The 18,450-nt window shown below is 40.1% G+C and overlaps 1 protein-coding gene across 2 annotated transcripts in view; it reads right to left on the bottom strand.

The window, feature by feature from the left end:
• Window positions 1-2,935: 2,935 nt before the first annotated feature.
• Window positions 2,936-18,450, bottom strand: part of trim16 (tripartite motif containing 16) — a 44,740-nt gene continuing 29,225 nt past the window's right edge. Inside the window, exons 3-7 of one of the 2 annotated variants that reach the window (XM_017358476.3) lie at window positions 13,979-14,074; window positions 11,371-11,604; window positions 8,599-8,770; window positions 8,387-8,482; window positions 2,936-3,953 (exon numbers count right to left, since the gene is read on the bottom strand). In XM_017358476.3, coding sequence (XP_017213965.1) covers window positions 3,370-3,953; window positions 8,387-8,482; window positions 8,599-8,770; window positions 11,371-11,604; window positions 13,979-14,074 — 1,182 coding nt within the window. In that variant the 3' untranslated portion in view covers window positions 2,936-3,369. The remainder of the gene's footprint in view (window positions 3,954-8,386; window positions 8,483-8,598; window positions 8,771-11,370; window positions 11,605-13,978; window positions 14,075-18,450) is intronic. The other variant, NM_001328162.1, reaches the window with a different exon arrangement.

The following is an 18,450-nucleotide window of genomic DNA, read 5'->3' as shown; positions in this document are numbered from 1 at the left end:
TTCTCCAATCTTCTATTGTCCAGTTTTGGTGAGTCTGTGTGAATTGTAGCCTCAGTTTCCTGTTCTTAGCTGACAGGAGCGGCACCCGGTGTGCTCTTCTGCTGCTGTAGCCCATCCGCCTCAAGGTTGGACGTGTTGTGTGTTCAGAGACGTGTTGTGTGTTCAGCTCTTCTGCAGAGCTCGGTTGTAACGAGTGCTTATTTGAGTTACTGTTGCCTTTCTATCAGCTGGAACCAGTCTGGCCATTCTCCTCTGACCTCTGGCTTCAACAAGGCATTTGCGCCCACAGAACTGCCGCTCACTGGATATTTCCTCTTTTTCAGACCATTCTCTGTAGACCCTAAAGATGTTTGTGCATGAAAATCATAGTAGATCAGCAGTTTCTGAAATACTAAGAGCAGCCCGTCTGGCACCAAAAACCATGCCACGTTAAAGTCACTTAAATCCCCTTTCTTCCCCATTCTGATGCTTGGTTTGAACTGCAGCAGATCATCTTGATCATGTCTACATGCCTAAGTGCATCGAGTTGCTACCATGTGATTGGCTGATTAGAAATTTGCGTTAACGAGCAGTTAGACAGGTGTACCTAATAAAATGGCCGTTATTATTTTAATACCAAATGTTCTCAAACACCTTTTATTTTATCTTTTTATGTATACATTTTTAATTATAATTCCCTTTCTACCACTGTGTAATTATTTTAATAATTGCAATTATCAATATCAACATTTGTGAATTATGTATTATCTCAAAACTTAAAAAAAATTGTATTTGTCACTAAAGTATATTATATTATAAATGTATATTTCCCAATTTTCTCTTGCAAAAAAAAAAAAAACTTTCTTCCTGTTCCATTAAATATAATGTAAAACAGCAGAACAAACAGAATTATAATATCCTCAGGCTTTGCAGACTTGTGGAACCGGTTTTGTCAAACTTTAACAAAAAATGTGAACAAACACCAGCATTTCACTGCAGCAATGGTTTATTTGCAAAGTAACTCACAAACCATAAAGGATCATAAAGTGTAACACAAGCAGGCAAACAGACTTGAAGAGTCACTATAGAGTCATCATGCAGTATCTGCTGTTAAATCTGACCAAACCCTTGTGAAATGTACAATAGACCAAACTACGTCAGATGGGTTTGGTCACTTGTGCAACAGTTCTGAAGACCAGAAACTTCTGTCTTACGTATTTTATCATATAAAAAAGGTGTATATACACTCAAAATCATTAGCCCTCCCTCCTGTGATTATTATTTTCCAAACATTTTTAGCAAGAACATTTTCACAGTATTTCCTATAACATTTTTTCTTCTGGAGAAAGTTTTATTTGTTTAATTTCAGCTAGATTAAAAGCGTTTTTAAGTTTTTTAAAACCATGTTAAGGTCAATATTATTAGCCCCCTACGCTATATTGGTTTTGGATTGTCTCCAGACCAAACCACTGTTATACAATGACTTGCCTAATTACCATAACGTTACCCTAATTAACCTAGTGAAGCCTTTAAATGTCACTTTAAGCTGAATACTAGTGTCTTGAAGAATATCTAGTCAAAAATTATTTGCTGTCATCCTGGCGAAAATCATATAAATCAGTTATTAAAGATGAGTTATTGAAACTATTATGATTAGAAATGTGCTGGAATAAAATCTGTTAAACAGAAATTGGGGAATAAAATATACAGGAAGGCTAATAATGCTGACTTCAACTGTATGCAGGGCTTGACATTAACACCCGCCAAACGCAGGTAGATTTCAGCGGTGGCGGGTAAGACAGGCACTCCCACTAGCCACTTTGCCTGGTTGTAAATAATTTTCCCTGAATAACTGAACGCAGGCTTCGACAATAAGGATGGTCCAATATGCATGCAAAGACGATCTTAGAATTGAGAAGCAACATGACTGAAAAATAGAATTGCGTTTGCGCGAATACCGAATGAGACGATAATCACTCGCGCTAACAGCTGAGGTGACGCACGCTCCTGTTTCCTTACGTGCAGCAACTTGGCCTAGAAACACAACTGATGTGATGATCGGTTCTCTTTCAAATAGACTAGACTAAAAGTGATGAACATGCACCCACAGTCTTGCTGCTTTCAAGAGCTCCAGATTTTTCTTTTTAAAAAGCAGCACCGGTTGCTTTCTCTTTAACCATTATTTGAACAGATAATTTATAGATCTTACATTAACCCTGTGTGTGTGTGATCATCCTTTCATTATCACACGGTATGTTTTTCACCAGCTTTTCTTTTGTGTTAATATGGTTTAATTATCACTTTTCACAATAACATTGCTTTAATGAGAGATTAACTCCCCGTTTATGTGTAGTTAACTGCTGATCTGGGACCTTTAGCCAGAACAGATTACTGTGCATATGTTTTGGTATATAAAAACTATGGTATACAGCTATATTTAGCATGTTTGACGCATAAAAAATTTGTGGCTAAGAAATAATTGTTTATGTTTGGGTAATTTTGCTTAATTATTAATAATGCTTAATTTTGAGCTCATTCATTTTCTTGTCGGCTTAGTCCCTTTATTAATCCGGGGTCACCACAGCGGGATGAACCGCCAACTTATCCAGCAAGTTTTTACGCAGCGGATGCCCTTCCAGCCGCAACCCATCTCTGGGAAACATCCACATACACACATTCACACACACACACACACTCATACACCACGGACAATTTGGCCTACCCAATTCACCTGTACCGCATGTCTTTGGACTGTGGGGGAAACCGGAGCACCCGGAGGAAACCCACGCGAACGCAGGGAGAACATGCAAACTCCACACAGAAACGCCAACTGAGCCGAGGCTGGAATCAGCAACCCAACAACCTTCTTGCTGTGAGGCGACCATACAGCCTACTGCGCCACTACGTCGCCGCCCTGTCTGTATGTATAAGTTTAAATATGTCTGAAAACATGGCATACTCTAAATGGCAACATTTTTATTTTAAATGATATACATAGCATCATATATTTAAGCCACATGCTAAAACAGAACAGTCATGATACTTTGATATCCGTCACAGCACTTATTATCGAATTATACAACATATATGTAAAGGCATTTCAACAGGCATCAATCAATCAAGTGCACTCTAGCAGTCATAACACTTTAACATCAGTCATAGGTTACATCTTTTATAGTCTCATCATAGACATATCAGCATTAAAAAATAGCAACTTTTCATTTTCTATCAAAACTCAGCTGTCTAACTATAAATATACACAAGAAAAAAAGAAGACAAGCTTGAATAATTACAGCGAGGTATGAAGAACGGACCCCAGGACTACAGATCAAACCCAGATGTAAACAGGACCGCAAAACATGGAAATGATATGGATACATCCAGCTACGATTATTTAGTGGAAGCATCAGGAGATGGAGATGGAGAAGACAGAGGAGACGCAGCTCCAGGCTCCAGCAGCACCACGTTCTCCTTCTTGGGGAGCCAGAAAGCAGGATAAAGCGGCTCCAGAAACTCTGCCTGGTACTTGTGGATGAGCGTCATCCCATTCTCCACGTCATAGAAAGCCAGAAGGCCTCCAGAATAGTCCACGTAGATGCCGATGTGGGTGGTTTTGGGGCAGCTGAGTGGCGTCTCCACATCGCTGTGCCAGGCGGAGAAGCTGCGGCCGTTCCACTGCAAACACCAGGAGAAGTTGTTTCCAGCGATGCAGCTGTTGCTCTGTGAGCCCTTGCGATCGATGCTCTTGTAGGTCAGACCCACATGTGTCCCTTCACCCTTCATGTCCACCTCGAAGTAGTGGCGTCCCAGGTAGAAGCTCTCCTGCGTCAGCACCTGCTTGAAGTCCTGGAAGCGCTCTGGGAGATCTGGATAGCTGTGCTGCCATGGTGTGGTGTTGGTCACCTTCTTACACTCTTCTGTCAGACGCAGAAACACATGCGCCGTATTGGCATCCAGAGACAGAGGAGTGACGTCTGTGGGGGGGGGACATTACAGAGTTAATGAAATGAAATAAGTTATTTTATGCTGAAATGGAAACCTACAAACCCACGGAGGAAACCCACGCCAACATGGGGAGAACACGCAAACTCCACAAAGAAATGACAACTGGCCCAGCCGGGACTCGAACCAGCGACCTTCTTGCTGTAAGACCACAGTGCTAACCACTAAGCTACCATTACGTTTAAATGTGCTTTAGAATAAATGTTTTATTTTATTTCAGTTGATATCTATTCCATTTAAAGCATCAGAAATGATTTGGTTTACATTAGGGATGCCACTCAATATAATATTGAACCGTACGGTACGACCTCAGCTGAATTGCGGATTTCTCGGTTTAGTGTTTAAAGGGCCATGAAACCGCCTCGTTTCAGCAGGGTGTTTTCACACCTCTACTTTGGAAAAAGTCAGAAAAGTGGGCGTGTCCAGCTCTGTTTAGGGGGGAGTGTCGGAGGAAGAAAAGAGGCGTGGTGTAGGAGTGTCTATTTGGGCGCGTTGACTTTCAGAGTCAACACACATACACACACATACACACACACACACACACACACACACACACACACACACACACACACACACACACACACACACGGGAGAAAGTGACTGTGTTTACATGGACATCTGTAGTCGAATTATTTGCCAAATTATTAAATGGTGGACTTTAACTGCAGTTTGGCTCTTTCATTCAGGGAATTCATTCATGTCCCTCGCGACAAACGAGATATTTGATTCGAGGAGCTGCTGTAAGCGTGTATTTTTCATGCAATGTTTGATACCGCACGGCGAATGAGAGAAAAAAACCCTCCGCATTTCCCGGAAACTTAGATGCACACGGCAGGTAGTGTCAGAAAGCCGCGTGTGTTATTACGGTCTCAAACTGTGGTGAAAATCCTACACAAGGTTAAAGTTTGGTTGTGGTGCTAACATGTTTACACTCAGTGCAATAGTTAACTTAGTTCGATACGAACAAACTGAATAAACAAAGAGCACTGGTCGCTCACTTACCAAATCTGTAGAGACAGGACAATCACCAGCAACTAGAGCCGCGTCTTTATTAAGAGGAGACTACAAGCGAATCCGGATCTCAGCGTTTGCAGATGAGAACAGCTCTCAGGTAAACAATAATCCTCCTTAGACACGTAAGTTATTGTGGTCGAGCGTCGCGTACACTGTTAATCCACACGTGACTCCAGCTGAGCTCTCACAGAGAGAAAATGAAAACAAAACTTCACTGCAGCAAACTATAAAAGCAACACTTCACGCTTGTTTTGCCAATACAACGTGGCGTCTCTATGTCTAAACACTGTGACAGTAATGAATATTAATGAAGTTGCACAATAGAGCGCGCTGATTGGTTTGAACCAAGCTTTACTCATGCATTAATGCAGCACACTGTAAGACGTAATAAGACTCACTCTGGCACAGACGTCCAGTCTGCACGCTGGAATACACGCTATTATGTCATGACCGTGACGCAGCTTCAAAAATTAGTTTCAAACCGGAAGTACGAATTTGCTTGAAATAACGCAAAAACAACCAATTTACACTTTTTAGTGAAATATAGGTGTCCTAATAGTGTTTTTAGCAGTGTGGGACACATATACCACTGTCAACAGCTCAACACATGTGTTTTGGTGTTTCGTGACCCTTTAAATAATTTATGCGCGTTTCATATCTCCCCGAATTGACTGTGTGTGCCTGTAAGTCCATGAGCTGAGACAAGAAAATCCTCCCTATGAGTAAATATCCAATCACTATGCTCTAAAGTTCAGGGGCGCTTGACCATCATTCCACACTTTAACATGGCGAGCGGCGGTGAAGTGAGGCTGAGGCAACAGTACAAGAAAGCGCCGGCGTCTTTCAAATCTGCGGTGTGAGGACATTTCAGTTTTGCCGGTAAGTATAATGCCAATAAAAAAAAAAAAAAACGTGAACGAAAAATAACTGTGTGCAAGCGTTGATTTACACGTGTAACCATGACTGCACATCTGCAGCGCCATCACTCAGCAATATTACTGTCTGAAGGCAGGATAGCAGAGAAGCTAATAAAGTCCTCCAAATACACTGTAAAAAATGGCTGTGGTTTCAACGGTAAAAAACAGTAAAAATGCTACAGTACAAATCCATAACCTGGTTAACGGTATGTTTCCTTAACATATACGGCGATATACGTAAATTGACTTTCCCAGAATTCCCTGCATGGCACATAACTTTTTATGCATTTGGTTGACATTGATATGGATCTTTTTAGTTGTTTCCCCATCAGTTATGTACATTAGAGATTTATGTTACATCTAATGTTGATAAACAATGTTTATTTCATGATTTTAACTTTATCTGTGTTACCATACTGGTGTTTATTAGCTGTGTGAATGACACCGAGCACCTTCTATATGCTGATACTCTTTTCTGTCTAACTGTGAAACAAAACGTGTGTAGATGTTGATCATTCAAAATACAGACATATTACCTCGATAAATTAATAAAATACGGTAATTTACCGTTGAAATGAAAAATTACTTTTATGGTTTGTACCGTGGTTTTAACGGTAAAGTACTGGCAACCACAGCAGCCGTTTTTTACAGTAAATTTTACGGATTTATTTTTTTACAGTGTAGCAACAATCCCTCGCTGAATCTTTCCAGAAAACATACCCCAGTGGTTCTGAGAGACACATAAAAATAACAAAGGCAGTGCGGGTGTTCATTGCTGAATTTGCAGCCGTTTTTGGTGATTGTAGATGTGGGCTTTTGTCATTTTATAAAAGCACTCGATCTGCGTTACAGACTACAGCCTCGCATTTTTTCAGCACCGAGATAATTAAGATGGTTTATTTCTGTTTACTGTAGTACAAAGATGTTTCTTTGAAATGGCCAAATTATCTTTATTAACTTCACATGTGTGTTTATTTTCATAGTGTAGGATTTTATGTTCCCCAGTTTGTACATGGGCTACCAGCAGCTGTGAGATTTCAGTGTTTTTTTTTTATACAATACACTAGGAACTAGTGTACTTTTGCAAAACAAAACGAGTATTGCAATAAATTGTTTGTATTTTTTTCTCAACCTCTTACTTAGAGCTGCACAATTAATCGTAAAAAGATCGCGATCTCGATTCGACCACCTAGACGATCTTAATCCAGCATTTCTACGATTCTGTCAATCATATTTTCAAGTTCAGGAGAGAAGCAATGGTGGCCGCACAAGTCTTCACATTTTTTACATACATTGTTCAGCAGCGTGGACACCTCCAAATGGTGTTGAAAGAGTCACATGCTGTATTTACAAGATATAATTCACCTCAAAAACGTCATTTCTGTCTTCATTTTATGATGTATTTGCGACCGCAAAATCACACGTGACGTGAGCTGACCGTCAGCTGTTACCACAGAGAGGGCGGGCGCGCGCGCCTCTGAATGAAGTCTACTTTAGTGAACAGAACCTGCATAGGCTGTGAATAACAGCTAATTAAGTTTTAAATAACGTTCAGTTTGTGGCACAGAGTGATCTTTTGGGAGCCGCGCGGGAAGTGAACCGCTCTTAGCAGTGAAAATAAAACCGAAACTGTAGCTGACTGATTCCAGCCCCAAAAGTATCCAAAACCCGCCAAATTGCAAAAATACCCACCCAGTCTTCTGTATTCACGAAAATCACGTCAGTGACAGATTTTAAACAGGCAATTACAGATTGTAAGCATACGTCTCAAACGCAATAACTTAACATCAGAATTCTCATTAGCATTAATGACCAGGACAAATCTAAAGTCTGTTCAAGTTCACCATTCAAGTCTATACAAAATTTAGCATTTTAACCAGCAGTACAGCTACACAAAGCATATTGCTGTTTCACCACATGTTTGAGAATAACAATAATAATAGCCCATGCACTCATAACCTTTATTTTACATCTACAGAATCTAGAGGTGTGAACCTATACTGATCTCACGGTTCGGTTCAGTTACGATTATTATGCCTTCGATTCGGTTCAATTTGATATCTCGGTGCATTGACGATGCTTTCCATAGACAGTATTATATTTTAGGGGGGTGGCTAAAACAAACTGTCTGTATAAACACACAGACACACAGCACCACACTGTCTCTCATTCAAACACATACACAAACATAGACAGCACCAAACAAACAAACAAACAAACACACACACACACACACACACACACACACTTAAGCCCTCGCAACAGGAAGAGCTCGCACTGAGCGGAGCAGAAAAACGAAAAAAAGCAGCACTTGTCAAAAAACACGTGTCAAGCCATGAGAACCGAACCGAAAACCCTGTTACAAAAAAAAAAAAAAAAAAAAAAAAAAATCGAGGTATGTATTGAACCGTGAGCTAACTGTATTGTTGCATCCCTACTTTAAATGAATACTTAAAACACAGATGAACACTTACACTGTAGGAAGTCGTCTCTGGTTTTGGGGTCTGGAAGCATCATGTTCTTCTTTGCCGCCATAACAGCAAAAACCGTCGTCTTAATGCCCACGTTATCTGTGATCATCAAAAGAAGACTGAGTAAATTAGCAACTAAAAATGTTACTGCATGCTTAAATGTATTTCCAGATGAGTGTCTCTGTGTGGAGATGCTGATTGTTGCGCAGACTGACCGTTCTTACAGGTGTCTTTGAGTTTGTTGGTGTACGAGCTGTGCAGATTATCACACATCCTATTCGTGGAGCGAACGATCACGTGACTGAACGCCTGCAGTCGATCCACGAGGCCGATATAAACCCCAGGCAAAGACACGTCCACTGCCTCCTTCTTCCACTCTGAATACTCCTGGAAAACACAATGTTGATAATACTAGTACTAAAAAAAAGCTAACTAAAATGTTATTAGAGATTATTTAGGTTTAGAACCTTTTAGTAGAACCTTTTTAATGATCTAGGCACAAAGTCTAAAGCTCATGGCGATCTAGGCACAAAGTCTAAAGCTCATGGTGCAAAAGCATTAAGGGCGTGTCTGAATCCACTTTTGCTTTTTTAAGGACGGAAACATACGTTCTGTGCCATGTGGCATGGTATAACGGGGTTGTGCTTGTTCTCTTCATGAGTTCTGGTTGGGTTTTGTGCATAATGTATATCTTCCATTCAGAATCATTTGACATGCGCTATGGAGCACTTGCTATTTACATGGAGGACTTTGTAAGTGTAAACACAATGTTTCACTAGCGAGAAAACAGTTAAACAGAGAATCTGCAGCGCGAGGATAAAGAATGAGCCTCCTCCATTCAACCTCTTTACTTTACTCCTTTACTTTGGTGGAGTAGGGAAACTGTGGAAACTCACTCCACTGAAGACATATTAGCCTACATATTGAATTTCCTTTGTTAAGCGCATAACTAACGTGCTTTGCGTTGAATTTTAAAGCAGTTTTTAACTGGTCAATGGCGTCATCTATTTCAGGACCTCAAAATAGCAAGGTGCCAACAATGCGCCTTAACACACATCCTTTATAGAGCGGATCATTCCCTAGTCCACAAATGGATTTGCCATTTAACAAAACGTAAAAACCTGCGCCCGTATGAAAATAGCAACAAATCACGCACATGCCTGATGCGCCAGGTGTTATTTATGTACAAGTTTTTTTATTTTAAACAGTACAATTTTAAGTGTTTTATAAAGTATTTTATGATAATATTCTAAATTAAGAAACTAAAATTAAAACCATTAATCTAAAAACCACACTTGTGGCTTGAAATAAAATATACATAATATATAAAGTTGAAGTCAGAAGTATTAGCCCCCTTTTGATTTTTTCTTTTTTTAAATATTTCACAAATTATGTTTAACAGAGCAATGAAATTTTCACAGTATTTTTTTAAAGACCATTTTAAGGTCAAAATTATTAGCCCCTTTAAGCTATATATTTTTCCGATAGTCTACAGCAGTTGTCCCCAACCACCGGGCCAGAACAATTGGTATCGGGCCACATAAGAAATCATAAATTATTTCTGTAAAAAATATTCCCCCGCGACTTGGTTTCTTCCACTCACCCCCGCCATCTCAAGTGAAATAGACCATGCCAAAATCCACCACGGAGTGGGAAGAACGATCGCTAGAATATCTTAGTGGTGGTTGTTGATAGTTAAAGTTATAAAACAGGTATTATAGAGTCCAAGTCAGCAGAGCATTTAAGGACTGTGCATATATGTGTGCATGCATCGCTAAGTAAGTACCCGAAATCATTGCAATATGTATCCAAATGGAGTTTCACATAATCATACTCATTAGGGCTGTAACATGCCAATGCATACATTTAATTCGGCTACACGGTTGTATTAATGTAAATATGTTCGTCAGTTGAAATGTTTGACACGGATGTTATGTATTTGATGCATATAAACCTTGATTGAAACAATCAGACCGCAATAGTGCAACTAGCGCATGCGCACTGAGTTGTTCATGATTAACCTGGATGCAAGAGCGCAGCAGTTGTGTTCACGTGAAGACACCCCCCCACTTCTTTTTTATTTCAGGATGTTGAAATGAAGTAACTATTTCTTATTTTACTACTGCTAATGTTTTAAAATATATAAAACTAAAATAATAACAGTTTTAATTTAAAAATGTATTAATTAATTAAATAATAAAAATAACAATAGCATCACGGGCGACGCAGTGGCGCAGTAGGTAGTGCTGTCGCCTCACAGCAAGAAGGTCGCTGGGCTGCTGATTCCAGCCTCGGCTCAGTTGGCGTTTCTGTGTGGAGTTTGCATGTTCTCCCTGCGTTCGCGTGGGTTTCCTTCGGGTGCTCCGGTTTCCCCCACAGTCTAAAGACATGCGGTACAAGTAAATTGGGTCGGCTAAATTGTCCGTAGTGTATGAGTGTGTGTGTGTGGATGTTTCCCAGAGATGGGTTGCTGCTGGAAGGGCATTCGTTGCGTACAAACGTGCTGGATAAGTTGGCGGTTCATTCCACTGTGGCGACCCCGGATTAATAAAGGGACTAAGCCGACAAGAAAATGAATGAATGACAATAGCATCACAGCGACACAACAAGAACACTGACTTAAACCAAAATGTTTACTTCCACTTAACAAAAATACTACCTGTTGCTTAAAATGCAATTAAAGGGCCAGTTCACCCTCAAAAAGGAAAATTTCCCCACCATTCAAGGTGTTGTAAACTGTTGAACAAAACAACAAATTCTGAAGAAAGTAAAAAAAATTTACAAATTGCCACTGACATCTATTGTGTAAAAATCTAAAATATTTTGGAAATCAATAACTTTTGATTTTTTAAGCATTCTTCAGTATATTTTCCTTTGTGTTTAACAGAAGAAACTCATGTTTGAAACATTTATGAGTAAATAATGACAGAATTGTCCCCTTAAATGTTTCTGTATTTAGCTCAGGAGCCAGTAAACCTCATCAGTACCTGCAGGAAGTGTATGTCGTGCTTGTTCTTGCTGATCTTCTGGACTCTGCTCTGTGTTTTCTTGAGTTCAGCGCAGCGCTGCTCCAGATGCACCCGTATGCCATCGGCCTGCCGCAGCGCCTGCCGCTCCTCCGCCTCCAGCAGCTCACACACATCCCGCTTCACCTGCTCCACTGCGGCCTGCAGGATACTGAACTGCTCCTCCATCACAGCCCGCACCTCCTGCACTGAGCCCTAAACACACACAGACAGAGATTCAGACACACACACACACACTTCATCTATCATGGATCAGCTGTGATCGCCGTTATCGCACTCATCAGTGAACAGCGCCAGAGGATTACAGCCAATCACAGCCCTTTCTGTTGAGCGCGTGACCAATCATAGGGGTGTACGATCTCACTCGACAAGGCTAAAACACAGAAACTCAATTTAATTTAAGCACAGTTTACTGTGTGTGGGTTTGCTGGATAGTCTTTCACCAGCACGCGCAGTGTTGCCAGATGTAGCGGACCGATTCCAGCCCAAAAATGTGTGATTTGGTTCTGTGGAGGTAAAAAGTAAAGACTGGGGGTAGGGGGAGTCTGGGGCAGGGGGGCGCGCTTATGCAAAACCACCCAAATATTCACTACCTGCCTACGTCATCTTTTACCTGCACAATCGAATTCAAAACCGCCCAATCTGGCAACACACATGTCAGCAGAACAAGTTTTCTCCTCCGCGCTTATCATGGATCAGCTGCTATCGCACTCAACAGTGAACAGTGCCAGAGCACTACAGCCAATCACAGCCCTTTCTGTTGAGCACGTGACCAATCATATGGGTGTACGATCTCACTCGACAAGGCTAAAAGCCTTTATTTACATTTATTTGCTTTAAATGCTCATGTCGTTCTGTGCATGTGCTTGAGTTTTTAAAGGTAGTTTATATATCTGGCTGCTTGTATTAAAGGTCAAAACTGCATTACAAAAAATTTATGAATATATTAATACATTTTAATAAGAAAAACCTTGTGCGGTAAAGTAAAATATCAAATTGTTTATGGAAAGCATCATCAATGCACCGTGATGTACAAGTCTGCATTCCCGCAGGTGTGGATCTTTATTTTTTTCAGTTTCATTCAGTTTCTAATGACACTATTACGTCTTTTTCAAGAAAACAGCTATTTTAGAGCTTCAAATGTTTAACAACCTTACAGTTTTACATGTCTTAACAATAAAAAAAAAATAATAATAAAAAAAATTAAATTTAGGTGAGGTTCTAACACGGGTCTAAGGGTATGGTAACCCAACGTGCTGACCACTGGACCACAATGGCCCTATAAAACTGGTGTGGCCGGAATGATACTTATGATTACCCTGCATGATACATGTTGCTCATGGGGCTGCGAGACAATAAATAAGAAGAGCGGAGCTGCGGCAAAATAATGGATAAATAGAGTGAGGATATGGTCAAATAAATTAATAAATTAATAAAAAAGTGCGACTGCTGCTTTCTCCGTTCGCCATGCTGGAGAGGAACAGTCTGCACAAAAGAAGCGCAGAGTTGGTTTCATTGAATACGGCTCTCATCGGATTGGCTGAAAGGTACGAGTGGCCCTGACTCTGGCAGGAAAGTCTCAAAAATACACACACGCGTATCCAGGGGGAGTCGTACGTGAAAGAGGATTTGCACATTCTCATTCAGGATGAACTCGCAAGTTTTAAACATTCAAAACTTTTTGTACACTCGTATACATTTGCAAATGGTGTTTTGCATTTGTGAAACGTATTTTATGAAAATGTATTTTTATTTTGTGCACGTGAAATTTTTTTGTGAATATAAATAAATATTTTACGCACGTGAATTAGATTTTATGCACGTGAATTTGGCTACGCATATGTACATCGTGTGTTTTGCGTAAATTTCTTTTGAGACTAATCTGGTTCCATAAAGCGGGATCGGGCGCGGCGGGTAGAAAACGAGGTGGGTCGGGCAGCGGGACAACAAATGCTTAATATAAGCGGGAGCGGTCGGTTTCGGGCTAAAACCTGGCGGGTGCGGGCGGAAGCGGGATTCAAAATTTAGTCCCGCGCAGATCTCTACCGTGATGCACCAAGATATCGAATTTAACCAAATCAATGCCATGATAATCATAACTGAACTGAACCATGAGACCAGTGTAGGTAGCATGGTAAAACATGGTAATATTTGTATTCCTATTCATTCATTAATGAGAAGTTGCTACTTCAACATGGCTTCAGTTTTTAAAGTTATTAAGCTTCAATTTTTTCATAAAAATAACAATTCTTTAGCTCCGACCTAGACATACTGTAGAATCAGTATACAGATTTTGAATGCACCATGAAGGATAAGAAACTGACCAGGGAAGCATTTCCACTATGCTCCAGTTAAACTAGTGACGCACTGGTAAAACAACTCTGAAATACTGTATATTTAAAATGACGACTGTACAGCGGATTATTTGGTAGGTAAATGATTTAGATTTTCTAACAAATTTCCTCAAATCAAGCCGTCTGTGTAAATGTACAGACGAAGTCTCATTTATTTTGAATATTCAGTTTTACCAGTAAATATGGCATGTTTTGTGCAGTATGTGATGTTTTACCTCTATAGACACAGTGTTGACCTGCAGCTTGTTAATGGCGTTTTCTGCGGCCGTCATCGTCTTCAGCATTTCTGTCTGCTTGTCCTGAAGCTCTTTCTGTAGACACACAAACACACACACACACACACACACACACACACACACACACACACACACACACACACACACACACACACACACACACACACACACACACACACACACACACACACACACACACACACACACACACACACACACACACACACACACACACACCCTGTTATTTAAAAAACATTAAAACTAACCACCTGTACATTACTTTTAATTATAATTAAAATGATTATTATTAGGCAGTGGCGCAGTGGGTAGCACGTTCGCCTCACAGCAAGAAGGTCGCAGGTTCGATCCTCGGCTCAGTTGGCGTTTCTGTGTGGAGTTTGCATGTTCTCCCTGCGTTCGCGTGGGTTTCCTCCGGGTGCTCCGGTTTCCCCCACAGTCCAAAGGTAAAGGTGAATTGGACAGGCTAAATTGTCCGTAGTGTATGAGTGTGTGTGTGAATGTGTGTGTGGATGTTTCCCAGAGATGGGTTGCGGCTGGAAGGGCATCCGCTTCGTAAAAAACTTGCTGGATAAGTTGGTGGTTCATTCCGCTGTGGCGACCCCGGATTAATAAAAGAACTAAGCCTACAGTAAATAATATTATTATTATATAAACTGTGAAAAATATCTGTTGATTAAAAGTGTCTGTAGATTGATCATTAGTGTGATGGATTTCCTTGTAATAAGGAAAAAAGGGCCGCAACGATAATTTACTTTCTGCACTCAAAAGCTGAAATTCGGACCAAACCGCGTGACATGCTCTCGAAATCAGCTGATATTTGGCAGCTTCATCAAGGGTTGCATTGCATGCTGAATGTGCTGTTATAGGCTGGAAAGCAAATGTTGTCAGGGCTTCCAGAAAATCACTTCGTTACTTTCGTCCTCGCTCTCCCCTACTATTGAGTAAGGTCAATATGGTCAATAATACCTGAGGAAATCCAACACACCGGCTTTATAATAGTTTGTTTTGCTCTCTCTCTCTCTCATATAGCTGCGTATAATAGCAGATCACAGTTCTCCCAGTTGGCAAAACACAGAGATTTGATCCAGTCCTCACACAGTGAAGCCTCATTAATAATGCTAGACGCCCTCCCTGCACCAGAAATGAGCAGTTAAAACCACTGACTTCCATAGTAGGAAAAACAAATACTATAGAAGTCAATTCCAGCTATGTTCAAGGATAAAAAAACAAAAACAGAATTTAATATCACGATCACTTTAACATAGCATATCTAACAAGTGTTTGAATTTTACACAAGTCTAAAACAATCAAATCAAGTAGCGGGAAGATATTGTGGATGTATGTTCAGTATACAGTCAATGACAAGTGAAGAAATCAAACACAACGGCCTTACAATTTAAATCAGCTGATATTTGGCAGCTCCATCATGCATTGCATTCTGAATGCGCTGTTATAGGCTGGAAAGCAAATGCTGTCAGGGCTTCCAGAAAATCACTTTGTTACTTTCGTCCTCGCTCTCCTCTCTTATTGAATTAGCTCAATATGGTCAATAATACCTGAGGAATTCTAACACACCGGCTTTATAATAGTTTATTTTGCTCTCTCTCTCATATATAGCTGCGTATAACAGCAGATCACAGTTCTCCCAGTTGGCAAAACACAGAGATTTGATCCAGTCCTCACACAGTGAATCCTCATTAATAATGATAGATGCCCTTTTTGCACCTGAAATGAGCAAGTGAAAGCATTGACTTCCATAGTAGGAAAAAAAGAAATGCTGTAGAAGTCAATTCCAGCTTTCTTCAAGGACAAGTAACCAATAACAGAATTAAAAATCACTATAACTTTAACATGGCTTATCTAACAAGTGTTTAAATTTTACACTCGACTCTAAAAAGATGTTGGGTATACGTGTTCAGTATACAGTCAATGATAAGTGTAGAAATCGAACACACCGGCTTTATAATCTAAATCAGCTGATATCTGGGAGCTCCATCATGGGTTGGATGCTGAATGTGCTATTACGGCCTGGAAAGCAAATGTTGTCAGGGCTTCCAGAAAATCACTTTGTTACTTTCGTCCTCACTCTCCTCTACTATTAAGTAAGGTCAATATGGTCAATAATAGGTGAGGAAATCTAACACACCGCCTTTATAATAGTTTGGTTTGCTCTCTCTCTCTCTCTCTCTCTCTCTCTCTCTCTCATATAGCTGCGTATAATAGCAGATCACAGTTCTCCCAGTTGGCAAAACACAGAGATTTGATCCAGTCAGCACACAGTGAAGCGTCATTACCAATGCTAGACGCCCTCCCTGCGCCAGAAATGAGCAGTTAAAACCACTGACTTCCATAGTAGGAAAAACAAATACTATAGAAGTCAATTCCAGCTATGTTCAAGGATAAGTAAACAATAACAGAATTTATTAATTTTATCACTTTAACATAGCTTATCTAACAAGTGTTTGAATTTTACACAAGTTTAAAACAATCAAATCAAGTAGCGGGAAGATATTGTGGATGTATGTTCAGTATACAGTCAATGACAAGTGAAGAAATCAAACACAGCGGCTGTATAATATAAATCAGCTGATATTTGGCAGCTCCATCAAGCGTTGCATTCTGAATGTGCTGTTATAGGCTGGAAAGCAAATGTTGTCAGGGCTTCCAGAAAATCACTTCGTTATACTTTCGTCCTCGCTCTCCTCTCTTATTGAATTAGCTCAATATGGTCAATAATACCTGAGGAATTCCAACACACCGGCTTTATAATAGTTTGTTTTGCTCTCTCTCTCGTATAGCTGCGTATAACAGCAGATCACAGTTCTCCCAGTTGGCAAAACACAGAGATTTGATCCCGTCCTCAATCAGTGAATCCTCATTAATAATGATAGATGCCCTTCTCGCACCAGAAATGAGCAAGTGAAACCACTGACTGCCATAGTAGGGAAAAAAAGAAATGCTGTAGAAGTCAATTCCAGCTTTCTTCAAGGACAAGTAACCAATAACAGAATTAAAAATCACTATAACTTTAACATGGCTTATCTAACAAGTGTTTAAATTTTACACTCGACTCTAAAAAGATGTTGGGTATACATGTTCAGTATACAGTCAATGATAAGTGTAGAAATCGAACACACCGGCTTTATAATCTAAATCAGCTGATATCTGGCAGCTCCATCATGGGTTGCATGCTGAATGAGCCGTTACAGCCTGGAAAGCAAATGTTGTCAGGGCTTACAGAAAATCCCTTTGTTACTTTCGTCCCATGTTACTTTTATCCTCACTCTCCCTTACTATTAAGTAAGGTCAATATGGCCAATAATAAGTGAAGAAATCTAACACACCGGCTTTATATCAGTTGCATATAATAGCAGATCACAGTTCTCCCAGATGGCAAAACAAAGAGATTTGATCCAGTCCGCACACAGTGAAACGTCCTTACTGACGATAGACGCCCTCCCTGCGCAAGAAATGAGCAGTTAAAACCACTGACTTCCATAGTAGGAAAAACAAATACTATAGAAGTCAATTCCAGCCTGGAAAGCAGATGTTGTCAGGGCTTCCCAAAAATCACTTTGCTACTTTCGTCCCTGCTCTCTCCTAAATAATGAGCATTTTTTTTTTACTTATTATTTATTTTTTATTTTTTTAATGGGTGTTCACCTTTTTTGGGATAAGACAGTGGAGACTTTACAGACAGGAAAGTGTGAGGAGCAGAGATAGGGGAAGGATTGGCAATGGACATCGAGCCGGGAATAGAACTCAGGTCGCCGTGAGCACCTTGGTGCTATGTGTTGACACACTAACCACTAGGCTATTGGCACCGACCATTTTTTATTTTTATTTTTAACCGTCCCTTTAAGATGATTCTTACACGCTTTTCATAATTTAAATTAAATCTTAAAAAAAGGTTTTGTTGAATCTGCCCCAGGCCTCAGAGTCTTTGTTCAGTGTTTTTCTCTGTATTCCTCCAACAGGTTCAGACAGAAACTTCCTCTCTAGGCTGACAATCTGAATGTGTTACGCTTCTCCTATGGCTTTGCTAAAGGGAACACCTTCAACAATACAGCTTTTCATGCATGCAAAGGCATTGTGCTTCCCTCCACCCTGAGCATCAGAGAAAAGTGCTGATCTTCATGTGTGAAAGCTGAACTTGCGAGTGTTTCTACACGTAAAAAATATCTGTTAATTAAACGTTTCCCTGTCTTGTGTGTTTTCTGTTTATTTACGGTGGTGAATTGTATTATGGGATGTTGATCTCTGCTCTGTCGAGTTTTGATGTTAAAAATTCAACTCTACAGTTTAACAAAGTGGCTTTCATTGACCCTTTAGTAGTTTGAAATAATATATAAGAAATAATATCTAGAGAATTAAGTCTGTAAAATGTACAATATGTACTGCCAGTTTATCACAAGGTGTTAGTAGCGTAA

Source organism: Danio rerio, chromosome 12, assembly GCF_049306965.1.
Source record: "Danio rerio strain Tuebingen ecotype United States chromosome 12, GRCz12tu, whole genome shotgun sequence".
Classification (NCBI taxonomy): domain Eukaryota; kingdom Metazoa; phylum Chordata; class Actinopteri; order Cypriniformes; family Danionidae; genus Danio; species Danio rerio.
This window is presented reverse-complemented; position numbering and strand designations above follow the sequence as displayed.